General features: G+C 33.8%; 1 protein-coding gene across 8 annotated transcripts in view; it reads left to right on the top strand.

The window, feature by feature from the left end:
* The window catches only part of PAN3 (poly(A) specific ribonuclease subunit PAN3), a 135,353-nt gene that overhangs the window by 87,325 nt on the left and 20,932 nt on the right, over positions 1-27,096 (top strand). For 4 of the 8 annotated variants that reach the window (XR_011506840.1, XR_006532479.2, XM_014843829.3 and 1 more), the window contains 8 exons: positions 12,594-12,841; positions 13,969-14,025; positions 15,221-15,325; positions 16,164-16,221; positions 21,369-21,530; positions 21,785-21,901; positions 22,786-22,887; positions 26,260-26,425. Coding sequence is in view for 6 of the 8 variants with exons in the window: in XM_014843829.3 (XP_014699315.2) it covers positions 12,594-12,841; positions 13,969-14,025; positions 15,221-15,325; positions 16,164-16,221; positions 21,369-21,530; positions 21,785-21,901; positions 22,786-22,887; positions 26,260-26,425 (1,015 nt within the window). In the remaining 2 variants the exon portion in view is untranslated. The remainder of the gene's footprint in view (positions 1-12,593; positions 12,842-13,968; positions 14,026-15,220; positions 15,326-16,163; positions 16,222-21,368; positions 21,531-21,784; positions 21,902-22,785; positions 22,888-26,259; positions 26,426-27,096) is intronic. The other 4 variants (XM_044777366.2, XM_044777370.2, XM_044777367.2 and 1 more) reach the window with 2 other exon arrangements.

Genomic DNA, 27,096 nt, shown 5'->3' on the forward strand with positions numbered 1-27,096 from the left:
GAGTTTATAGATTAAACAAATCATTGAGCTATGTTGGGCCCCAATTGTCTAATTTGTAAAGAGAGGCTTAAAAATTGGAAATTCTGGGGCTGGCCCCGTGGCCGAGTGGTTAAGTTCGCATGCTCCACTCCAGGCAGCCCAGTGTTTCGTTGGTTCGAATCCTGGGCGCGGACATGGCACTGCTTATCAAACCACGCTGAGGCAGCGTCCCACATGCCACAACTAGAAGGACCCACAACAAAGAATATACAACTATGTACCGGGGGGCTTTGGGGAGGAAAAAAAAAAAATCTGAAGAAAAAAATTGAAAATTGTAAAACATTCTCTTCAAATGATTGGTAAGTTCATGAGGTAGATTCTTATTTATCTTTAAATGTAAGTAGATAAGTAGATTCTTAATTATCTTTAGAAAGATAATTATGAATTTAAGGATGACTCAATAAGGTGATTATCATGAAGCAAAAATATTGACTAAGGATTTCTAAATTTAAGATTTTGAAATTTATATATTCTTTTATTTATAAAGCAATGAAGATAACTTTAATCTTTGTGCAAACAAACTCAGACTCAAGGTTATTGAAAATGTAAACATAAAAGAAATTGATTTTATTTTAGGTCAAGTTATTAAGTATTCAAACAGTTTTTCTGAATTAAGTAACTGAATCATGAGTAAAAATTTAGTGCACATTATAGAGCATCACTTATAATGAGCCGTTTTCCCTGAAAACCATTTTTACCACCTTAATAGATTTTAGTTGAGTGACAGTTTTCTCTAACCTTCAAATTGCCATTCAGTTTTTAAAGACTTATTTTATCTATTAAAAAATTGAATCATAGTGTTACGTTTTAGAAAGCAGCATATATGTATATGATCTGTGCATATATACATTTATCTTAGCTATAAATATCTTCCAAGATTTAGGATTGTTTCTTTAGGATACTTTGTAGAACTAGAATTTCTGGAACAAAAGCTGTGAATTGTTTTTAAGCTATTAAAATTGAGAGCAGCTATTTTTATGAAGCATACAGCAAATCAAAGCCTAGATGATTCTTTTTAGGATTGTTCTAAAAGTCCAACAGTTATTTTCTAAGAATAAAGTTTTGTTTCATATACTCCTAATATTTAAATAAGCAAACTTTTTGAATGGCTTCTATAATTTTAGTATGCTAGAAGCTAAAATATGACTTAACTGATGGTATTATGAAGTCTTTTCTATTTAATGTTAGTAGCAGAAGTCTTATTTTAAGCCATGACATATATATTTGGTTAGTGTGTATATTTAGATAGGTCAAATACTTAGAGATAGGAGCTGATCAAACACATAGGATCAGCTCCTTTTTATGTGAACTGTATTTAATTTCTCTTTGCTGTATTTCCTGGCCGCGGACTGTACGTCACTAATGTATGTAATTTTTTCTAAATGCACGTAGGCGAAAAGTAGTGGAGTCAACATAAATCCATTGTCCTTATTTAAGGCTTACTTTTTTCCTCCTCCTCCTTCCCAGAGGCATTTGTTTAGATACAAAAAAACAAGACATTTGTCCTTGTGTTTCTCTATAACAATATTCACTTTACTATAGGGCAAAACTATGAAAAAGTGGCGACTATCCTGGAGACAATTCAAGGTATCTGTGTAGAAATGAGCCTGCTATCCTTAAAAAAGCCTGCTTGTAAGGTTGGCCCTTGGCCAACATCTGGGAACTTAGATTTGGGGAATGTTCTCATTGTTCCCCAACTGATAAGGGTGGTTTACTGTGCCAAGACTCTGTGCAAACAATGTGGTTTATCCTGCACATCTGCATTCCTTCTGGGAGTTTGGAATTCTGGTATGTGCTGAGGATGAAGATGCCTATGTGACCAGTCCCCCTGTGAAAACCTGGGGCACTGAGTTTCTAATGGGCTTCTCTGAGCAAATAGATTGCACATATGTTACTGGAGGAAGAGTAAGCTGTGTGATCTCTCACGAGAGGAAGAGAGCGTAAGGAAACTTACACGTGAATTCCTCTAGACTCCACTTTTGTCTTTTTCCTTAAGATATGGATGTGTATGCTTACTACATTGCTGTGATAAATTTTAGCCACGAGTGCAACTATATGCCAGGTCTTAGAAGTTCTCGTGAATTTCTGAACATAGGGGTGGTCGTGGGGACCCTAATATGGATTTTTTGTTACTAAATTTACTGAGGAACTGAGGATTATATTTTAAAGCAGCTTTATTTATAGAGTAACCATCAACATCATATGGAGAGTTTAGTGCATTTCTGATGTTATTCTGTAACTTTAACATTATATTTCAGAAAGTTCTATTCGATAGAACTCTGTCCTGCATACCATGTAGTTACTTAGAGTATGTTGGGGATTTGTCTGACAGGTTGCATCAAATTGCAAATAACTCCACGACATCCAAACTTTTAATTGTTAAAATGATTACAGTTAAATACTTTCCTTAAACTCACTTTCTCCTGCTAAGAACAGCTAGTGATAGAAATGGACTAAGAAATGAGGCTTGTCTCCAAAGCACTGAAAGAACAAGTAGGGGGAGAAAAGTGCTCTGAGTTCAAGTTTGGACTTGATCTTTTATGCCCCCCCTTTAAATCACCAGTGAAGTGAAAGAATTTATTGATTCTTAACAAGTTTAAGACTGTGTTAGAATTTAGCAATATAAATTTAAGTGTCTGTTTTTGGGGATATAGCTGCCTTATTTTAGGGAGGTGATTGGGGAACTTGGTTAAAAAAATGAATAAAGTATTAAGTGTTTTTAGTAGTAATTTCGTTTTTTGTATTTCTGGATGTGATCATATAGATTCCTTAGTATGATTTTCTCTTAGATGAAGCCCCAAACATTGATCCTGTTGTTAAGAAGATAATGCTTCCTCTATTTTTCTTCAATGCAAGTTCATCTGTTCAATATGAGATATATTTTGTTAATTTCTAATCTCAATTATTCTCTTCAATGTAGTTATACATGACAATTTATTATTTGAGAGTTAGTTTGGTTATTGGAATTGTGTTAAAATCATTAGTGTAACCTAGGTTTTACCTAGGCTACATTTACCTAGAAAGAGTAATACTAGAATAATCAGACTGCTCTTTCAGAAGAATGTCTTTCACCACAAATTCTTTCAAATTCCTCTCTTTCACAATGGCTATGGCTTGTTTCACATTTGCTTTTAAATATGATGACTGACATCTATACCACTTGATAGCATGAACATTTACTTTTCTTTTCCCAACTTCTTCTTATACTCAGGTAATTCTGATGATGGCATTCTCCATTTCCTCATCATAGCTAATGCTATATTTAGAATCTTGATTATTGATACCAAAAAGAGGAAACTTTCACCTCTATATCTCTTTCTTTTCAACAAATTTATTGTGTGCTGACATTGTGCCATTATGAGTATAGGTGAGAGAGGTTAAGGCACAGTTCTTCCCTACAGAGAGACAATTTGAATTGTGTGGTACTTGCAGCAAAAGATAAAACACAAAATCATGGGAATAATTTTTAAATATCGGTATCAAGAAAATTTTTATAGAGTTAGAAGATTTTTCAGAAGAATGAATTGGAGTTTACTCTGAGGATGGGGTTTAAAGAATTTGGTGTTGGCATAGAGTGTTGTTGATTAACGTACTAGAGGAGGAAGCAGCTTTGGAGACTTGTGGGTACATGAAGAAGTCTGGTGTCTTCAGGGAAGTTGTGTTGAATCTTTAGATGAATTGAAGAGAACCGTCATCATTGCAATATTATCTTCTTATCCATGAACGTGGGCTATCTCTCATTTCTTTTTTCCAGGTCTTTAATGTCTTTCCATAAAGTTTTTATAATTTTCTGTGTTCGAGTCTTAATATATTTTCTTAGATATTCTGAGACATTTCATAGTATTTGTTAGTATTATAATTGGTATCTTTAAAACGTAAAATTTTTGAATTATTTCTAGTGTGTAAATATGTAGTTGACTTTTATATGTTGGTTACTTTGATAAATTCTGTTGTTCATAATATTTTGTGGTTTCTTATTTGGACAATTCCCTGAAAATAATAATAGTTTTATCTCTTCCTTTGCAGACTTTTTTTCTGTTGTTTTGTTGCATTGGTTAAGACTTTTAGTATGGTATTGCATAGAAGTAGTCGTAATTGACATTTTTGTCTTGTTTCTGATTTTGAAAGAAATGTTTCTAATGTTTTCATATTTAGAATGATTTCAGTCTGGCATCTCAGGTGCATTTGTTTCTGAGAGGACAACTTTTTAAAACTTGTCTGAGAAAAGAAAATATTACTTTTGCTTTTTCCTGGATTTAAAAAGTAACCTTAACATTTGTTCATGAGGCATTTATTCAGTGACTCCTGTGGGCCACAAAGATGAGCAAGACAAAAATATCCTCTTTTGTGGAGTTCACAGCTTTTATTTTTCATTTGAATTGTTTACTATTATCATGTCAATGAAGTAGTTTTTGTTGATAGGTATTGCCAAATTGTCTTCCAAAACAGATTGTAACAGTTTGTAGCAAAAGTGTATGCCAGTATTTATATGCCACTCACCCTATTAATAATTGTCTAAATAAACTTTTTAATCAATGCCAATCTGAGAAGAGGCCGTTGATATACTGGTTTTAATTTGCATCTCTGTAATTATCAGTGAACAGGAGCATCTTTTTATGTTTAAGGCGTTTAATTTTTTTTTCTATGAATTGGCTAGTTGTGTAATTTGTCCATTTTCTATTGATTGCTTTTTATTTTCTTAATGATTTTAAGAACTATGTATTAAGCAGATTAGCCCTTTATAAAGTGTTGACACTACCTTTTGTTGCTGTGTAGAAATTTGTTTTTTGGTGAGGTAGATTGGCCCTGAGCTAACATCCATTGCCAATCTTCCCCTTTTTGCTTGAGGAAGATTGTCACTGAGCTAGCATCTGTGCCAGTCTTCCTCTATTTTGTATGTCAGACGCTGCCATAGCATGGCTTGATGAGTGGCGTCTAGGTCTGTGCCTGGGATCCAAAGCTGCAAACCCCGGGGCTGCTGAAGTAGAGCACACAAACTTAACCACTATGCTACTGGGCCAGCCCCGAAGCATTTATTTTTTGAAGAAGTTAAATTAACATTTTCTTTTTTGACCTTTTCATTTTGTGTCTTCATAACATTGTATTTTTAAAAATATTCTTTGAGATACTTTTTATTTTAAACTCTTAAATATTCAATCTGAATATTTATCTGAAATTTATGTAGGTGTAATAAATGAAAGAGTGAGTTGCTTTTGTTTTATTAAATAAGCATCTGTTTGCTTATATCTTTATTCATTCCATCATGTAGTGACGACTAGTAGGTTGTCATATCTGACTCTTGTCCATCTCCTCCCCTAAAGTGTGAAATGCCACCTTTATCTTATACTTATTTTTTCATATGTATTTGAGGTCAAATTTTGTACCTTTTCTGTTGTATTCATGTGAGCCTTTGTCAAACATTTTTGTTGCTGAAGCTTTTATCACTTTTTAATAGCTGATGGTCTTATACCATACTTTTTCTTCTTCCTCTTACTTTTTTGTTCTTGGTTCTTTTTCTCTGTTCTTCCTCTGTATTCGATTTTCTTTAATAATTTTCCTAGCTATTCTTAATGTTTATTTTTCCACATGGATATAATTGGTTTGGCTAATTAAAAAAATTCTATTGCTATTTTTATTGAAATTGCATTATATTTTTAGATTAGTTAAATGTAGAATTGACATCTTATGACAAATAAGTACAGGTATTTATTTTCTTTTGTTCAAATTATCTTTTGTTTCTGCCAGTGGAATTTTAACCTTTCCTTCACATTTCTAGTTAAGTTTATGCCTAGATAGTTTATCTTTTTATTGCTAATTAACATAAGTGGATATTTTTTCGCAATTTATTAGTTGCCCGGACTTCTATTGGATTAATGGAGTTTTCTTGATCTTTCTCTCCTCACCTCCAGCAATGATTCAGATGCTATTTTTTGCTGAGATATAGTTCACATCATAAAATTCACCCTTTTAAACTATACAATTTAGTGGTTTTTAATATATTCACAAGATTGTGGAACCATCATAGCTATCTAATTCTACATATTCATCACCCCCAAAAGAAACTTTATACATATTAGTAGTTATTCCTCATTTTCCCTCTCCCCGGTCCCTGGAAACCATTAATCTACTTTATGTCTTTATGGATTTGCTTGTTCTGGACATTTGATATAAATAGAGCCATACAATATGTAGCCTTTTTGTGTCTGGCTTCTTTTACTTAACATAATATTTTCAGGGTTCATCCATGTTATAGCATGTATCAGTATTTTCTTTTTACAGGTGAGTAATATTCCGTTGTATGGATAGATTACATTTTGTTTACCCATTTATCAGTTTGTTAGACATTTGGGTTGTTTCTTCTTTTTGACTATTATGCATAATGCTGCTATCAACATTCATGTATAAGTTTTTGTGTGAACATATGTTTTCAGTTCTCTTGGGTAACATGCTTAGGAGTGGAATTACTGGGTCATATGAGAATTCTATGTTTAACAATTTGAGAAACTGCCAAACTATTTTCCAAAGTGACTGCATCATTTTGCATTTCTACCAGGGATGTATGAGGATTTCAATTTCTCCCTTTTCTCACTAACACTTGTTGTTATCCTTGTTTTGTTTTGTTTTTGTTGGTTTATTTTTTTTTGAGGAAGATTAACCCTGAGCTAACATCTGCCGCCAATCCTCCTCTTTTTGCTGAGGAAGACTGGCCCTGAGCTAACATCCGTGCCCATCTTCCTCTACTTTATATGTGGGATGCCTACCACAGCATGGTGTGCCAAGCAGTGCCATGTCCGCACCTGGGATCCAAACCAGTGAACCCCGGGCCACCGAAGCAGAATGTGTGCACTTAACTGCTGTGCTAATGGAGCTAGCCCCATATCCTTGTTTTGGATTATAGTCATCCTAGTGGATATGAAATGCTATTATTGTGGTTTTGATTTACGTGTCCCTAATTACTAATGAGGTTGAGCTTCTTTTTATCTTCTTTGGAAAAATGTCCATTTGAATACTTTGCCCATTTTAAAATTTGGTTATTTCTTTTTATTGTTGAATTGTTCTTTATATATTCTACATACTAGACATTTATTGAATATATGATTTGTAAATATTTTCTCCCGTTCTGTGTATTTGTTCTTTACTTTTTTGATAGTTTCTTGTGAAGTAGAAAAAATTTGAAATTTTGACGAAGTCCAATTTAAATTTTTTTCCCTTTGGTTATGTGTGCTTTAGGTGTCATATCTTAAGAACTCATTGCTTAGTTAAAGGTCATGAAGGTTTGAGCTTGTTTTCTTTTTAGAGTTTTATAGATTAGCTCCTACGTTTAGGCTTTTGATCCGTTTTGAGGTAATTTTTGTAATAATGTGAGGTAGAGATTGGATGTCATATATTACATTTCTGTTTTATTATATAGTGGTCATCACTAGAATTTTACCATGCATGCTTTACTGAGTATGAAATTGTTGAAGAGGAAGAAGGTAAAGATATTAGTTCAAAGATTTTTAATAACTTTGGTCCTTCCTGCCCTTTTTCAATGTTATACTTATCTAGAATTTTAATTACACTTTGGCTTTAACCTATCTCAGACTAATCAATCTTCAATACTTATTAATTTACCTACACATTCTTATAGTCTGTGCCTTTTGGGAAAGGAGTTTTCTCTGTACTGAAGTTGATCATTTAATTGTTCTTTCAGCAGGAGATGTAACAAACCGTAAAAATGTCTTTATTGTTCTCCTTATTTGTAAGTTGTGTATAAACTTCAAGGTGACAATTATTTTCTCTCCTTACTTTGAATACATTATTTCATTGTATAGTGTCGCTGATGCCGTCTTCTGTTAATGTGATTGTTCTTTTTTTAGATAGTTTCTCTCTTTTCTGGTAGCTTTTTAGATTCCTCTCTTTATCTTTGACATACTACAGTTTTACCCAATTGATTGAAAGGGATTTATTTTTACTTATTTTGTTCAGAACTCTTGCTCAGGACTTCTTGAATGAGGATTTGTATGGTTTATTTCTTGAAAAATCACAAATTTTTCTTTGAATATTCTTTTTTCTCCTGGAAATTTGCCTTCTCATTCTACCTTTTGTATCTCTTCACCACGCTTTCATGTTTTCCAAGTTTTATTTCCAGCTAGTTTCCTCAAATCCTTCTCCAGTTTACCTTTTTCTTTCTTTGATTATGTCTACTTTGCTATTTAACTCATCTGTTGAGTTGTTTTCTCTTTAAGGGAAGAACAAATGTCCTGTTTTTTCAAGATGTTTGTCACTTCTTTCATGTCCTTAATCATTTTAGTCGTTTTATCTGTGATTCATTCTTCTCAGGGTGCTAATTCTGAAGTATATTGTGCATACTAATCCTCATTTTGGGAGTTAAGTGGAGTTGTTTTTTGGGGAAAGATCCTTTGTGTTCTGGGTTGTAGAAGTGTTCGTCAGATTGCTTGGTGTTTTCTTCATCCAGGTGTCCACTGCCACTGCAATTCAAGTTTTATGTTAATTTCTCACTGGGATTTTTGTAACATGAAGTTTTCTTGGAATTTTGTCTCCTATATATATATATGCATGGTACAGTTATGGGTTTTCCATTTCTCTTAAGACACCACCCCAAACCCGTTCCTTTCCTCTGTATCTCATCCGCAACAAGTTTATCTTTGCCTCTCTAGGCTGATGGGTTAAAAATTTTCTCATCCTACGTTTACTCATGGTACAGCCTTTTCCAGACTCCTGGCTTTACACTGGGGTTTAGGTTCCATTCTCTACATTTTATGGGCTGAAGGCCATATTTTATATGCCCATGTGGATATTTAAAGCTCAACTGGTAGAGACTATATCTGGCCTAGGTTGTGATTCTCCTAACTCCCCACAATGTAACTTCTTAAGTTTAAATTCTGCCGTAGTTTCTTTCTCTTGGGTTTTTTTCTTTTTAATCTCAGCTATGTTTTAAAATGTGGGTGTTGTATTTTCTCTGATAGTTCCGTGTATTCGTAGCATTGGTGGGAGTTGAGGGAAGGTGTCTGAGTTGGCTCAGATACATTTCTCAGTTCCCAGAAACGGTATTGCCCTAACTGGTTGTTTATGTTTAGGGAGGCTGTTTATTTGGTATATGTTAGTATTGTAACCATTTACTTTAACGAATTCTGTCATTATTTACAAGAGTCTTTTTTGTTGGTTTTCTTGGATCAAATCCTGTCATCCCAAAACACTGGTAATTTTGCCTCCATAAATTAGCCTTGAAACTTTTTATGTCTCATTTCTTTATTTTGTTAATTGCTCTTGTTAATTCCTCCAGGGAGCATTATTGTATTGTTCCTCACCTTTATTTGAATTGAATACTTTTACGAAGGATTTTTTTCAATTGTTCTAAAGCAATTAATTTATCACATATGGCTTAAATATCTCAGTTTTCATATTTACTTAATAAGAAATTATAGTGCACTTATTGTATATGATGTCACTGAAATGTTCTAAGAATAAAAAGACAAAAAGTAATACAAAAATAAATACAAAAAGAAATATTTCTAATTCAGCTTTTAATACAAATTTTCATTCTTCTAGATTGTCTCTTATGGTATCCTCAGTGTGTTACTGTATTTACTTAAGTATTCTAGTGATTGAGTACCAGTTAATAGCAGGGTTTTGTAATAACCACAATTAGCATCACCCCCCCATATGTGGAAAGATAGAACTTACAAAGAAATATTTACATGTGAGAGAGATGAGGTTGAATCTGTTGATTTTAATTCACCTTTATTTTTAACTACTCATTTCTGTAGCGTGGTTCTATTCCTTCATACTGTTTATAATTTAGTATTGTATGTAGGCAGTTAATATTAAGTATGTTGTGGTTATTGTCTTCACAACACAAGTACACAATCTCTCTCTAAGCAGATAGCTGCATATTTTACTCAATTCTTAGTTTGTAGAATATTGTGGTGGCACAAAGCTGTGCCTTTTGTGACTACATTTGATATTTGGGGTTGTTTGAAATTTAGGGGTTAATTTCGTATTTAGCTTCCTGTACAATTTAAATATCCTGTTACCCTTGTGGGTGGTGATACTTACTATTGTACATGTTTTACTTTGAGTGTTTTAAAATAATTCCAGTCAGCCTGACCTGAGATATATGAACTCAGATTTCAGTGCTGCAACTTTGTATTAGAATAGCCACGAAATTAAAAATTCTTAAGGGAAGCCTTATTACTTACATCTTGTAAATTCTACCATACATAAATTCCCTTCTTAACTTACCTCAGATTGTTTTTGGTAATCTTTCTCCATGTATTTAACCTTGAAGAGGGTTTCTACCTTTTGTCTCACTTACATACCTACTTTGGTGTCAGAATCTTTCTTTACCCCATGCTGCACCTGCTCCTTCCCACATGGCTTAAGCAGTCACAGTAATACTACTAAGTTTATTGGATCCCGTTTCAGTTCTCTAGTATAAGACTTAGGAAATAGGCAACAATATAGCTTATTGGCTAGGAGCACTAGGAGCTTATTGGCTAGGCTTTGGAATCAAATAGACCTGAGTTTGAATCTTGATTCTTTTGTTTAGTAACCTATATTTCTCTTTACAATAAATGTTTTAAAATTTTAGGATGTTTCCTTCTCTGTGAGGTGAATATGATATACCTATCTTATAGAATTGTTGTGCGGATTAAATAGACTGAGGTATGTGAAGCACTTTTATTAGTGCGTGACACATGGAAAGTGCTTAAGAACTGGTAGCTATATTTGTTGCTGTTACTTAACTTAAAAGGTAGTAAACAAATTTACTCATCTTTGGTGGCTTGGCCAGTTTTATCTTCGAAAGGCTTAGTGACTAGCTTTAGGAAAACTAAATGCATTTCATATTAGATAAGTGGGGAGTATATATCTTTTGAAAGTAGTTTAATCATCTTCCCAATTTTTGCTGTATGGATTAACTTGCATCAGTGTATAATATGGAGTTAGAAAAAACACAGAGAACTCTGGAACAGTTTTTTAAAAAATTATCCATACATCTTAATATAGTAGTTTGGCTTCCTTATAAATTGTTTTTTAAAGGGGTTTTAGATTTTTAAAGGTTCTCTTAGATACATTTAAGACATTCTTGAGACTTCCTGGCCTGTTTTAATGTCACTGCAGTAGACATTGTGTTATAGCAGTAGGAGTATTAAATTGGGAGTGGAAACTTAGTTGCTTAGAAACCAGATGAAATAATTATGTCAAAGCTCTTAAGAAAGTGCAAAGAGCTGTCCAGAGTAAAGATAAGTGTAATCTCAGTTCTCAGCTTATTTTTGTTCACCTGCATCTTTTCAAAAAACAATATTAATGTTTTGTGAATTCTTATAAATTGAAATTCATATCCCTCTTAATCGTATTTCTGTGACCAGAGGCATTTTGATAACTTTTTTCCTTGAATTGTGAAATAACATATTACTTCGAAGGTGAAGGTTTTTAGTTGTTCCCCATATAGCCAGAAAACAGTTTGTGGATAAGCCAATTTTTTCAGGCAGTTTAACTGTAGCTCTAGAAACCGTCTTCAATCTCTGCTCAGAACTGATCACCTCCATTAAGCCTTTGATTAACTCTGCCTGGTTTGAATTAATTTGCATCCATCTGCATTTATGCATGTAGTTTACAGTATATTTACATTTGAGTGTTTTTGTAAGTTGTCATATGTCTTTTACATGTGACCTGGTCTCGTTTTCTCAGTTAGCTCGGAATCTCCTGAAGGCTAAAGACAATTGTCCTTTCCCTTTCTTCACAATAGATTCATAATAGAGAATTCTCTGCATATAATGGTTTCTTACTTGTTGTGTGTAGGTAAAACTTTCACTAGAACATAGTGGTATCAGTTGGCCTAATTTTAAAAAGTATGCATCTACAGAAATTTTCAGTTGTTTTAGTGTGTGCCTATTTAGAGTTAAAAACAAAAGGCATCAAAACAGTATACTGCTTGATTAAAAGAATATGTTTAAGCTGCCATGTATTTCAGCTAAGACTAGACTTATTTTCTTTTTTGCTTTTTCAAACCATTCTGTTTTCTATTTTGGCCAAAAGAAATCTGGTAGATCTCGTTAAATAGTTTGTTTTTAATACTATAATATTTTATGAGACTTTGGTATTTGTATTAATAGCCATAGTTTTAAATGATTCTTAACAAAAAAGGAATTATGCCTTTTATGAAAGAAAGGTTTTTATAGAATGCATAATTTTCTAGAGTCCTATCATTTGTTATTTCTCATTTTCCCATTAACCTAATTCATTAAGTTATTGGTGATTCTTATTATTGAAGTTTCTTATGTAAACCTTGATATGGAGGAGACTATTCTTGCAATAAATTTCCTAATTTACTTGGAAATGACTACATTTGAGAAAAGAGACTTCTTTACATTTGCTTTAATCAGAGCTTCCTCTAAGACAAAACAAGCTAAAATTGTCTATCTTTGCACTTAAAGAATTTGCTAAAGGTGATGTTTCTTCCAAATGAATGTTTGCATTTTATTTTCCAGATTTTTTTCTCTAAAACCAATTTTTTGCTCCATTAAGAAACGTTTTTACATCTTCTTCAGGAATGTCCTTGTCTGCTGGATCTTCCCCTCTTCATTCCCCCAAGATCACTCCACATACTTCTCCTGCTCCCAGAAGAAGAAGTCACACTCCAAATCCAGCAAATTACATGGTGCCTTCTAGTGCCTCTACACCTGTTAGTAATCCTGTCTCTCAGACTCCGTCTTCTGGTCAGGTGATCCAAAAGGAAACTGTCGGTGGGACGACTTACTTCTACACAGACACGACCCCAGCGCCTTTGACTGGAATGGTATGTCTGCGTTCAAGGAGCAGTGGTAGGACTCTTAGAACAGTTCCTTCTTATTAATGAGGTTAATTGCATCTTTTCACTGTGATAGGAAAAAGTGAATGTTTAATTTTCTAATTTAGATGATAATTCTAATCTCTTCTTATCTTTTGAAAATAATCTGTTTCTGCATTAATAATAACTCTAGTTATGGACAAATCTGGTTTTAATCTGAAATTAGGTTATGTGCAAACTCTAGCTTAGTAGTTTACGACCTGTTTTGCTTGTGGGGTTACCTAGTACATGTGCTAGCTGGACTTGATGTTTGCTGACATTTGGATACAGGTATAGGTAGTTTCACTTCTAGTAAGAAGTCAGAGAAAGTAGCTGATGTCTTATCAGTACTTAATGAAAGCAAACTGATGATAAATTCTTGTCTCAGGAGAGGCAGTGATTCAATAGCTAGATTTCTGGATAGTGGAGGACACGTAGTGATAAGAGGCTTCCAGTGTGAGTCATTGGGTTAGGAGGGAGGAGGCTTAGGGAGCCCTGATTATGGATGAGAAGAGACCTCCCAAAGGACTGTGGGGGCCGAGAGGAGGGAAAGGGAAGTATTCTCATGATCCGTAAATTGTACCTTTTTCTCTTCATTATTTTGTCCGTGTTCAAAAATTATTTTTTTAACTATAGAAAAATAAGTAGTAGATGAAGAGCTCATGAATAAGAAAGCCACATTCCATTAAAATATGAAAGCTAATCTAAACTATAGACGTTTGACATAATCATAGGTGATAGGATTAGATGAAAAGTATATTTGGATTTTAGTAAGCAGATTTTGATCCCACAAGTTAAATTAATGATTTATTTTTATTGAAGTTAATATTTTACTAAAAGGTTTGAGTGGAAAGACAACAGATTCCTTTTTTATTTTTAATTTCTAAGAGTCCCAGTTCTGCCATCGTTTTGTGACTCTTGAATCTTAGTACCTCTGAGACTGTTTCCCCAATTGTAAGTGGGGATAATAATACCTAACCACCCTAGGAGAAATAAATGTGAAAACATTTATAGAAGTACTTGTAAATCATGTAAAATGCTTTTTAAAAAATAATAAAATAGCTAATAGTTTTTTGTTTTGTTTTGTTTTTGGTCAGAGATCTTTCAAAAATTATCACAGAACAGCTTGCCGAACAGAAGGTCAAATAATTGAGGTAGAGTAGAGACTTTCCTTGGTTCTTTCAAGTAAGAATTCCATTAATCTTTTACAATTTTTTTTGTTTCTTATATTTTATAACTATTTACATTTTTATTATATTTTATTTTATGGTATTTGTAGAAAGAGGTTCTTTTGTCACAAAACTGTCAGCTCTTTTTGTAGATATTATATATGGCGCATTTTTATAATGTTTTTACCCTTCAAACCACTCTTAAAAAATATGCTTATGGTAAACCTGAGCTAGTTAAGCCAAAGTATGCTATCTGATGTAAGGAAACCAAGGCAAGAAAAAGGAGGTATTATTCTCCTGCAGATATAGGTTAAAGGAAACTTTACAAGTATTGCAAAACCACTTCCTAGTTGAGTTACAGAGCAGAATAATCATCTGAGGGCGACAGAAATCTGCTGAATTCATTTTTGAAAGAGAAAAAAATGTTTGTTTCAGCTTTTAAAATGTAAAGATAAAACAAAAGAAAAGAAATTTTAGAATGTACTTTGATTTTATGTCATAGAACAGTGTAGGGAAGGAGAGGCAGAGGAAAAAGAGAAGAAAGCAGGGTGGTGAGAAGAGTCCAAGTGGAAAAATGAAAAACAAGAAGCTGGAAGCAGATTTAGTAACTTTGTTGTAGTTTGCTTGGAAGATAAATATATTGTTGCACCCTTCTCTTGGCTTAAACTGCTGACCCAGAGTAAGTTGGTCCTCTTTCCTGTTGCAGTTTGAAGTGTTCAACAAGTCTAGAGATAAGGCTTTGTTTATGTTGGCCGCAAAAAGCCCTTCAGGTGGGCAGTTCTTTGGGCGGCCAGGGCGGTGTTACTTCATTATCTGACTGTACCCAAACACCTTTAATATCTGCTTTCTTCCTTTCTTCCAGTTGCTTTAAAAAAATACTTACAAACTGTTTGTGTAACATTTTTTCCAAAGAGCCTCTCATTGGAGCTTAAATTTTGCTATATCTGAAGAAATATTTCCTTTCTCATTAGGTATTTTAAATTGATTGTTACAATATGAGATTATTTTTTAAATGAATTTATTCAGAAAGTATACTGATAACTGCTGTCCTCTGAGGTTTTAATTTACTATCATTTAAAGATTAAAAATGTAACAATTTATTACTCATTTAAAGATTAAAACTTTATCAAAACTACGATAAAAATTTGTCATTACATTTTCCCCTTCCCTACCTTTTTAGGTATTTCCAAACTATCATATTTATCCTCCAACTGCACCTCACGTTGCTTATATGCAACCAAAAGCAAATGCACCTTCCTTCTTCATGGCTGATGAGCTCCGACAGGTACACTTTCAGAATTCATAGTGGAAATACTTAATGTCTCTTGTGCTTTAGCAAAGAACTGGAGAAAGAACCAGGGCTCTTTTCAGATCATATTATTTACTGTGCTGTACTAAAGCAAATAAAATTTAGAATTTGAGTTCTAACTGTATGTTTATTTAAGGAAACCTTATTCAAGCAAATTGCAAGTAATTATGAGTTAGGATATAAAACATAGAATAGATATTTAAATGAGCAGTCTTTCTGCACTTCATATCCTGTGCATTCAAGATGTCTTTGAAGTATATAAATAAATGATTTAAATGGTTTCTAACCTTCAGACAACTTTTGGCCAATACCTGTAGGTTGGGAATAAGAAGTTTGGCCCCAAAATAAACCTCATTTTAAGAGAGCTTAATATTTTCTATAAAGTAGGTTTTCAAAATAACTTAGGTGTGTTTTTTGTTTGTTTTTTCGTAAACTGCTAGGTATTATTTGGTTTGTGGAATTTCATTTTACACTTAGAGGCTTAAAAATATTTTTGTTTCACAGAAGTAAGTTGTAGCACTATAGTGTTCGTAGAGTGAATCATTGATGAGCTTAGAGTAGACCTTGAGTTTTCAGCCACAGAGTTAGTTATATGCTTTGGGTTATGTGCTAAAACCCAACCTTAGTTTTGGGCAGGTCTATCTAGGACTAGAATTTAGATGTTTTACCATTATTAGAAATGTTTTTTCATGATAATAACATTTGAAAGTGCACATACCAAAAACATTCATACTTATGCTATTTACTTGCAATAGAAAAATCCAGATGTCAGAAGCTGTGTTTAGATGTAAGTATACTTGTTTTCTCTTCATAGGAGCTGATTAACAGACATTTAATAACAATGGCTCAAATTGATCAAGCAGATATGCCAGGTAAAATGCAAGTTGATTCATCCTTCCTTTGAAAGGGTATTATAATTCTTAAGTAGTCATACGTGTTTTTATGCCTTAACCTATCTAATTACTATTATATGAATGTATTTATTTGAAATCTACTTAAGAAGAGTTTCAAGATACCACTGATCATTTAGTTCATTTAAAATTATTCTACATGTGACAATATTCTGGTTCATCAAAAAAATTTGATAGTTTTATGGTGATTCTTGGTGATTTACCTCACTTGAGCACTAGAATATTACTGTCTTCTGAAACTTGATGAACTCTAGGTACTGAAGGGTAATTATTATTTTTGAGACTACAGTGTGCGAGACAGTGTGCTAATTACATGCTTTACATGTCTTCTTCATCACAAAAATTCTGTGACATAGATACTAATATTATCTCCGTTTTACATATGAGGAAAACTGAAGTTGACAGGCAGGTTAAGTAACTTGCCTTTAAGACTACTGTCTAGTAAATGGCTGCCTGAGTCAGGCCTTAAACCTCAGTTTTTCTGACTGTACCACAGTGTTTCTCAGCATTGAAATCTCTTTCCCTAGCTTACTGCTGTATATAGCAAAATGAAATATGATATAATTTAGCAAAACTTTGTAAATAATACAGTAGGAATACATTTGCCATAGAGAGAATCTCACAACACCTGGTTGTAATCAAGAGTTGAGCATAGTCCACTATATAGCTTCTTGATTGCTAAAGAATTAAGAGGAATATGTCTGGCTCTTATGTCTTAAGACTGATTTTTCCAGTTTAGATGAACAGGGAACTTATCTGTCATAACCTTTGAAGTATTCAGGTTGAATTTTTCCTTAATTATTTAACACCCACTGAAACATCGTTATGCGGCACATGACTGTATATGCTATAGATTGGTAGAGTCAAGGTCTGAGCTTTTGTGTGCTGAGTTTGCAGATCCTTATTACATTATTAAGAATAATTAACTAAATAAAAGCAGGGCATGCATAGACATGAACCAGTGATTTGAATGTCACAAACTAAAGATTATGATGAATCCAATTTTCTGCACTGGTGTTTAAACAAGGTTTAATAAATGTTTTTTTCTGTCATTGCTCTAGCTCTGATCTTTTTTGTCTTATGTTTATTATTAACCTTCATCTCGTGTTGACTTGTTTATTAATCTTTGGTCTTGCTGGCTTTTTTCTTTCCTTTTTCCATTCCATACTTCATACTTCAATCAAATTAGTACTTCTCAACTCTGAAATCATAATTTATTTCCTATAGATCAGTGGTACTTAACCAGGAATGATTTTACCCTTCATGGGTCATTTGGCAATGTCTGGAACATTTTTGTGTGTCATAACTGGCAGCGAAGTACTGCTGGCTACTAGTGCATAGAGGCCAGAGGTGCTGCTAAACACCCTACAATGCACAGGACAGTCCCCAACAGCAAAGCATTATTGGATCCAATATATCAGTGCTGAGATCGAGAAGCTGCTGTAGATTTACCATAGTGAATCTCAGACATTCAAAATCTTACTTCCAACCTATCATTGTGTTTGATTTTTGAGGGGGCAAAAGGGTTGAATAGGGGAAAGAAACTAAAGTTTTCTTATCATTACTTTTTAATATTATTTGGTAGAATTGGGCCCTAGACTAAAAATTGGGGCTAAACTAAAAAACACAGCTCTATCTATAATCTTCCAACTTGATTTTCTTTACTTTGAGTTTTGATGCCTAACAGTGATTGAGGCATCTCTAATCCCTTTATTTATACTTAATTTTGTGCATTTGTTAAATTGAACTAGAAACAAAGAGCAGAGTAACAATGAGTATTCCTATCTATTAGTGGAAACATTTGTTTTTTAACATTAATATTAGGCCATGTATGATTATTTCAGGGTAGACTGGGAATGTAGTATTAAAAGACGACTTTCTGAAAAAAGTTAAAATTGTGATGAACAGATATAAAAATGAGTACCTATTAAAGATTTTATTTAAGTCATGAGGGAGCCACTCACATGTTATAAGACATATTCTAGATCAGGAATGTTGAAATGAATGTGCAAACTGGCTTTTCTACAGGGGTGGAGGGAGGTCAGTTGACGCTCCACCAGGTAGAGCAGAACGTACGTGTGTGTAGACAAGAATTGTTTTGTAGTGCTGCCAGTTCCCTGCAGTTCACAGAGGGTGACATTCCTTCCACAGAGTCAGAATCAGACACTGGAGGGGTCCTTTAGATAATGCTTAGTTTTCTGCTGAAGTGGTTTTTTTTCCTTCAATGTATAGATTTCAGCGTGTCTTGTCTGAAAGTAGACACAGGGATAAAGAGGTTAAGAGCATAAGATTTTTTTTAATTGATTTTGTCCCTCAATCTGTTTGTCACGCTGATGCTATGAGTACCACTGTTTGGCATAGTAAATTTCAAGTCTTTAGTATAGCATTTATACTTCCCTTTGATCTAATCCCATATTAGTTCATATTTTTGTTTGATGACCATGGAGAAGATTTATCAAAGAGACTGCCTATTTCTTTTAGGAACATTGAAAGGGCGTTTGTATTTTTTCACTCATTCATTATAATGGTAAGAGATTGGGGCTGTCCCAGTGGCACAGTGGTTAAGTTCGTACGTTCTGCTTCTCGGCAGCCCAGGGTTTGCCGGTTCGGATCCCAGGTGCGGACATGGCACCGCTTGACAAGCCATGCTGTGGCAGGCATCCCATATAATAAAGTAGCGGAAGATGGGCATGGATGTTAGCTCAGGGCCAGTCTTTCTCAGCAAAAACAGGAGGATTGGCAGCAGTTAGCTCAGGGCTAATCTTCCTCAAAAAAGAAAGAAAAAAAAAAAGGGAAGGTATTGCAGGCAGAAATCAAATTTTTCTCTCTCAGCTTTATCTGCACTATGCGCCTTTGCTGTGGTATATCCTATTCTCCTGGCGGGTGAGATTTCACTGATCCTGAACCCAGTGTACACATTCAAATGTTATTTTTTGTTATTCTGTTTACTCCCTCACCATAAAGCACTCCTTCCACTTGTTTTAGCTCATTAAAAGCAGTCTCATCCTTCATTTTGTAGAAATATGCCAAATCTTCTGTGAGATCTTTCATAATATCCTTGGGAATGGCTCCCTTCTCTGTATTTCCATGTGTATTGGTGTTCAAAGTGTGGTCCCTTGACACAGCAGCATCTTTTTATTATCACTTGGGAATTTGTTGGAACTGTAAATCCTTGGGCCCTACTTTAGACCTCCTGAATCAGAAACTGAGCAGAAGGCCTAAACTGTTTTAACAAGCCGCTAGGTGACACTGAAGGGCGCTGAAGTTTAAGAACCAGTGCTGTGGTCACTTGTACTTTTTTAATAGCCATTTTGCCTTGTAGTATATTAGGTTTTATGTAAATCTCTATCCTTTGTTTTTCTTTAAGCCTTTTGATAGCAACCCGTATTTCACTAATATGTGTTCACTAATACGTAGTATGTACTCAATACATTTTTACTAATTTGAAAATAATTACTTGCCTTATTAAATGCTCCTTGTGAAATAGCTAGGAAACAAAATTTATTTACCATTTTTTTCTTAGTGGAAATTACACTGATTGTTCAAATAAAAAATAATAAATGAGCAGAAGTTACAGCTATATTCACTTGTGTGTATACTTCCCTTATACTGCTTTTATTTCAATAGAACATGCCACTTGGCCTTGGTTTAAAAGTTACCTTGAGTCCATATTTGTTTTGCACTATGGCCGAAATTGCCATCTAGGAGTTGAGTACAAGACTATGGAATCAGAGCCCTGGGTTTGCATCCCAGCTCCCTCTCTAGATGTATAATCCTTATCTTCCTTATTTATGAAATAGGGAATCCTAGCTCATAGAATTGTTTCAAGAACTAAGAGATAATGAGTGTATGTTTTTGGCAAAGGGAGAGGGATCATTTTGAACCTGTCTTCTGGAATTAGAGTTTTCTTAATAGGATTTCACCTGTGTTTCCTAACAGTTATAGGTCAAAAATTATCAGTTATTTTTGTGAGGGTTTTGTTTTGAGATTTACTGCCATCTTTTAAAAATAGTGTTAAACGTATTTATTGTAAAAAAATTGGCAAATACAGGATAATGTAAAGGAGAGAGTAAAAATCCTCCCACTCAGAGGTTACTTACCACTGTTAAAGTTTTGCTCTATTTCTTTCTAGATGGTTTTCTATGCATATTCTGCATGTTCACTTATCTTCTTTTCACTTAAAATATCGTGAACATTCCCAAGTCATTGAAGACATTTAATAGAATGGAAGCTATCTGATTGGAAAATGTAATTGATTGTATTTGAAGCATTAAAAAACTGCTTGTCTTTTTGGATCATGAAACTGACACGTTCTAGAAAATAGGGAGCAATAAAGAAGGGAAAATAAATTACCTGTATTCTATAGAGAAACCAACCACTGAACACGTTTTAGTCTATAACTTTCTAGTCTTTGTAAGAAACAACAAATTGGGATTCAAGATAAGCAGTTTTTAATGCCTAACAAAGTATCATGAGCAAATCCCAATGCATTATATAAGCTCAAACATAATTTTTCTTTCTTTGAAGAACATGGCAGGCATGGTGGTAGAGTTGTTTCAGGTTTTTTTCTTTTATATTTTGCTAGAGATTAAAGCTATGCTATTCCACTGAATGGTTTGAGAGTTTTGATACAGATTGCCATATTTGTACATACATATACACACAGACGTATTACATATACATACTCTCAAATTTAAGGTTATTTGTTTTGAATTTCTTTATGCTTCAAAAAACAATTCATATGCTTAACACCATTGTCTAAATATATTTTGTACAAAATAAAATGCTTAAAGAGGTAAAACTTGATTTTTATTCAGCATCAGAATTAGAAATGTTTAATATCTCCAAGTGATAATACAAATTGTTTCTAATAAGCTGAGAAACAAAAAAGTTATACTACAAAAGAAATATTTTTGAGCAAATGAAATGAAGTTGTTCTTTGATGGTTTTATAATGCCTATTTTTATTGATAGTGGAAACTGTTTCATAGAATTGTTATGAATGTTGACACTGTTATAGAATGCAAAAATGTGTTTTGATTCTTTATTACTCTGAGAGATTTATGAATTGTCTGCAAGTTAAAGTCATCTTCTTGTGAATTACTCTAGCAGTCCCTACTGAAGTTGACAGCTACCATAGCCTGTTCCCTCTAGAACCACTGCCACCACCCAACCGGATACAGAAATCAAGTAATTTTGGATACATTACATCTTGCTACAAAGCTGTTAATAGCAAAGATGATCTGCCATACTGCCTTCGGAGGATACATGGTAAGGAAGATAAGTTATCCTCTTTCAGAAGCATGTTATTGAGGTTAAATTCAAACCTTCCTGAGTGTGTTTATTTATTTAAATATATTTATATATTATATATTTATATATTAAAGGACAGTAAATAAATTTATTATTTCATTTGGAAATTAGTACCTCATAAAGTGATGTGTGACAGCTTTTTCTTCACATTTATGATGGAGTGATGGGGAGATTTCATTTACAGGTTAGTAGAAAAATTCTTCTTTTTTCAGGTTTTCGTCTTGTTAACACAAAGTGCATGGTGTTGGTCGATATGTGGAAAAAAATTCAGCACTCAAATATTGTAACCTTGCGTGAAGTATTTACCACTAAAGCATTTGCAGAGCCTTGTGAGTAATTTGTAATTGTGTTTCTGCTTGTGGGCTTCATTTTTTTTTTAACTTTTTATTGAGATTATGATAGTTTACCACCTTGTGAAATTTCAGTTGTACATTATTGTTTGTCAGTCGTGTTGTAGGTGCACCATTTCACCCTTTGTGCCCACCCCTTTCCCCTGGTAACCACTAATCTGTTCTCTTTGTCTACGTCTTTAACTTCCACATATGAGTGGAGTCATACAGAGATTGTCTTTCTCTATCTGGCTTACCTCACTTAACATACCCTCAAGGTCCATCCATGTTGTTGTAAATGGGACAATTTTATCCTTTTTATGGCTGAGTAGTATTCCATTGTGTATGTGTATGTATGTGTATATATATACACCATATCTTCTTTATCCACTCATCAGTTGATGGGCATTTAAGTTGCTTCCACGTCTTGGCTATTGTAAATAATGCTGCAATGAACATAAGGGTGCATGGGACTTTTGGAATTGCTGATTTCAATTTCTTTGGATAGATACCCAGTAGTGGGATGGCTGGGTCATATGGTATTTCTGTTTTTAATTTTTTGAGAAATCTCCATACTGTTTTCCATAGTGGCTGCACCAGTTTGCATTCCCACCAGCAGTGTATGAGGGTTCCTTTTTCTCCACAACCTCTCTGACATTTGTTACTCTTGTTTTGGTTATTTTTGCCATTCTAGCGGGTGTAAGGTGATAGCTTAGTGTAGTTTTGATTTGCATTTCCCTGATGATCAGTGATGATGACCATCTTTTCATGTGCCTATTGGCCATCCGTATATCTTCTTTGGAGAAATGTCTGTTCATGTCCCCTGGTGGGCTTCATTATTTGAAGCCAGATTGCAGTAATGAGTGTTTGTGTTTTACTTTAAGCTCTTGTGTTTGCATATGATTTCCATGCTGGAGGAGAAACTATGATGAGCAGACATTTTAATGACCCTAATGCTGATGCCTATTTCACAAAGAGAAAGTGGGGTAAGAAAAAGATACAAGCACGCTGTATTTTGACAAATGCCTTTGCTCTGTAGAAGAGTAGTTTTGTATTTTAAAATACATGTGAATTTATCCCTGTAATCCTTCAGCTTAAAGACCCTATTGCATTTTAGAAAGAAAGAAAGAAGTGGAGTCAATCTGTAACAAGTTAGGGAATAATGTATTAGGTGTATAGACTGTGATGAAGATGGGTTCTGAAAGACTCAGGTAGATATCTGAAATTTAAATAACTGAGAATATGATAAAAGTTTTTTCCTCTTAAATTTTTTTTCTTTTAAAAATAGGATGATTTCTGAATAAAGATGGTTTGGAAAATTCAGTAAATTGAAAAATAATCCCTCTATCTTCACCACCCAAAGTATGACCATTATGAATCTCTTGGTATATTTCTTTCCAGGCTTGGTATTTTGTTTTGTTTGGTATCCGTTTGCATTGTTTTTTTAATTTTCTTACCATTTTTATATCACATTGCATCTTTTGCTTATTATAAGTATTTTCCCCCTAATTTTTATATTTTCTGAATATAATTTAATGACTCCCTCATAGTCCAATGTGATTATATTATCATTTATGAAATTATTTCCTTAAATAAATGCTTTTGTTTAAAGGTAAGATTCCATGTTACTTAAGGAATTGTTCTTCAGACTAAATTTGCAGGTAACTTACCTAAACAGGGAATATTCCCCTTTTTTTTGCCCCTTTCTGATATTTACTTAAATAATTGTTTTATAGTTCAAATATTGCAAAGAACCACAATATTTTAATTATCTTCTAGTGAATGTTTATTAAAGGATAAGTGGTTTCAGAATAAAAGTAAATACATTTTGAGATGTCTATTGATTAATTTATGTATTTGGGGAAGGAAAATGTGTGTATCATTTTCTTCTTTGGGGCCAGGAAAGATGCCTTGTGTTCTTTACTATGGTTTTTAATTTTTTAAAGATTTTCTTGAATACGTACTGAGAGAAATTAAAGAGGGAGGAAGATTTGAGTCCACATTATAGTATCTTTTGGATTGTGACTTCTTTAAGGACTAATTATGGGTAAAAATATATTACTTCTGTTTACTTGTAACTTTGCTTTCTGACAGTTGAAAGAAGAAAGCTGTGGTTACATGGCTGTTTCACATTGAAAATCTGGTCATATAGTGTGGTCATTTTTTTTCCTTTTGCCATGTCATCTGTAGACACATACATAATTTTGTTGAAGGGGATGTGGTATAACTTTTCCTATAGATGAATATAGCTGTAGTTGTTCAAGTTTATTTTAGTAATAACACCTGTGAAATGACTGTTGGTTTTAATTTATGGCTGGGTTTTTCGACCTCAGCACTGTTGACACTTGGTGCTGGATAATTATTTTTGTAGGGGCTGTCCTGCGCATTTCATTGCAGGGTGTTTAGCAGCATCCCTGTCCTCTACCCACTAGATACCAGTAGCAACCCCCCCCCCCCCCCCCCCCCCGCCCAATTGTAACGCCAAAAATCTCTCTAGACAGTGTCACATGTCCTAAGGGGTAAAATTGACCCCTATTGAGAACCACTCATTTACAGCACTCCTTTACCTTTTTTTTTTCTGAGGAAGATTCGCCCTGGGCTAACATCCATTGCCAGTCTTCCTTTTTTTTGGCTTGAGGAAGATTAGCCCTGTGCTAACATCTGTGCCAGTCTTCCTCCATTTTACATATGGGACGCCACCACCACAGCATTACTGGTGAGTGGAGTAGGTCCACACCCAGGACCCGAACCTGTGAACCTGGGCTGCCAAAGTGGAGCACACAAAGCTTTAATCACTTAGCCACAGGGCTGGGCCCTCCATTTTTTTTTTTATCTTAATTATTCTGTTTTCGGTTGACTGATTATTTGAAATATTATGTTTACATTTTCACAGAAATCAGTCCTTTTTCTAATAGTTGAAGGTATTGTTTAAATGGTAGTAACTTCCCTAAACTTAGCATATATTCTTTAATTTATGGCAACTTCTAATATAAGGCAATCGTCTGTTTTCCCAATGTGAATATTAAAAAAAGAAGAAAAAGGCCTATGTTTGTATAAACTTGTAAAGACATAGATGGAAGTTTAATATTTTCTTATACTATTAATTTATTAATTTAGTACAAACCAAAAAAATCACATATATAAGAAATATGCTAATTTAGAAAATGAGAATAACAATAATACTATACCATATTGTAATAAGAGGTTTAAAATTAGATAATTTGGTTAAAGTAACTAGACAGAAGCTGGCACACATTAAGCACTGTGTTTGCTGTAAATATTTCTTTTCCTTATTACCACCTTTATTAAATAGTTTTATTTAAATTCTTCATAGTCATCTTTAATCTTTTCTCGGCATTTATCACTAGAGCCACTTTTTGAGTCATTAACACTGTTTTCTAGATTGTGTTATCTTCAGTTCTCTCTAAAGTGAGAGAGAGCAGTTTTTGAATTTTGTATTTGCTTTTCCCTAGAAATTTTATCATAAGCCATAGGTACCTGTTTGCTATTTATTATCTCAACAATTAACCATTTAATTGTGTTGCTTTTATACCTCATTCACAAAAGGTTTGTTGACAGCCATATGAACATTGGCATTTATAAGGTCGTAATACCTGAAATAATTACAAAATCTGGATTAAATTTCTATGGCTTCTTTTCTCCTGATTTAAGGATTAACAGTGATCCAGAAAATGGTATCAAGAAGCACTTACAAGAGCTGATAGAATAAAAATGATTACTTTTCATAGTAGACCAGATTATTTTTGTGTTTTATCATTACATGTAAGTGACATTTAGTGTTTTAGATTTATGTTTTTGCGAGTTTGATATCATCCTATGTAACTGATGTGGTTTAATAGAGGCGGCTGAGCAGCAAAGGAGAATAAGCGAACATTCAACATAAATGACAGAAGAGATTTGTATTTTCCTCCAGCCACAGAATGAACAGTTCTCACGTGCCTGAACAATAATGTAGGCTAGGATTGCCCGCATTTTAAGTAAAATGATAATCCCTACATTCCTGTTTCTAATCAGAATTTGAATTTATTTGGTTCACAATTGAATATAAATTCTAACTTTAAATAGTTTTTCTTTATTCAGTAATTATAATGATCACAGAAAAGAGCACTTCATTGAGAGCTCTGCTGCTGCTAATAATATAAAGGGATAATCTCATAAATAGGAAATTTTAGGTTTGTCTCAAATTCTTACTAGTAGACTAAAATTGTATATATAAATTGACAAGTTGTGCCATGAATATGCATGAATTTTTTTCTTAATTTTGATTTGACTGGTTTAGTGTTTTAGTCGATTTCTTAAATGAGGATCTCATTTTTTTTTATTTATTTGCTTTATAGGTCAACACGATGGACCATTGCCCAGACAGCATGCTGGATTATTGCCAGAATCTCTTATTTGGGCATATATTGTCCAACTGAGTTCTGCATTGCGTACCATTCATACAGCAGGTTTGGCATGTCGAGTTATGGACCCAACAAAGATTCTGATAACTGGCAAAACAAGGTACTAGCATTTTGTGTTTTGACTTCTTTATTGAGCATGTAATCTATGACAGCTTAGTAAACAAAGCATGATGATTTGTTTTAATTCTGCCTTTTCATATATTCCATCCAGAAGAACTGCTGTGACTTTGAGTTCATTTGTAAGTTTTTAAAAAAATGTTGAATTCTTAATAAAATGCCTGGTTGCTAATCAAGAATCTTGTAAGGGTTGGAGAGGTATGTATGTTTAGGGTTAGGGGGATGTAGAAGTCATATGAATACAACTTTTCTGTGTACAAGAGTGGTTCTCAAATTTTAGCATGAGTCACAGTCACCTGGAGGGTTTAGTGAGCACAGATTGGTGGGCTCCACCCCCAGAGTTTCTCATTCAGCACATCTGGAGTGGGTCCTGAGAATTTTCATTTCTAACAAGTTCCTAGGTGGTGCTGTTGCTGCTGATTGGGTCTCATGCTCTGAGAACCACTGATAAAGTTAAGTCACACAAACTTGTCTTCACCAGAGTTTTATTTGAATGGCTGTAATTTTGAGAATTGTTTTGGGCAGCATAGCATAAAGAACTCCAGATCTAGTACCAGGTTACTTGCGTTCATATCTGGACCCTGTTAGTTACTGTTTATGTGACCCTGAGCCAGTTACTTAACTTCTCTGTGTTCAACAACCTTATGAGACAGG

Source organism: Equus asinus, chromosome 11, assembly GCF_041296235.1.
Source record: "Equus asinus isolate D_3611 breed Donkey chromosome 11, EquAss-T2T_v2, whole genome shotgun sequence".
NCBI classification, from domain to species: domain Eukaryota; kingdom Metazoa; phylum Chordata; class Mammalia; order Perissodactyla; family Equidae; genus Equus; species Equus asinus.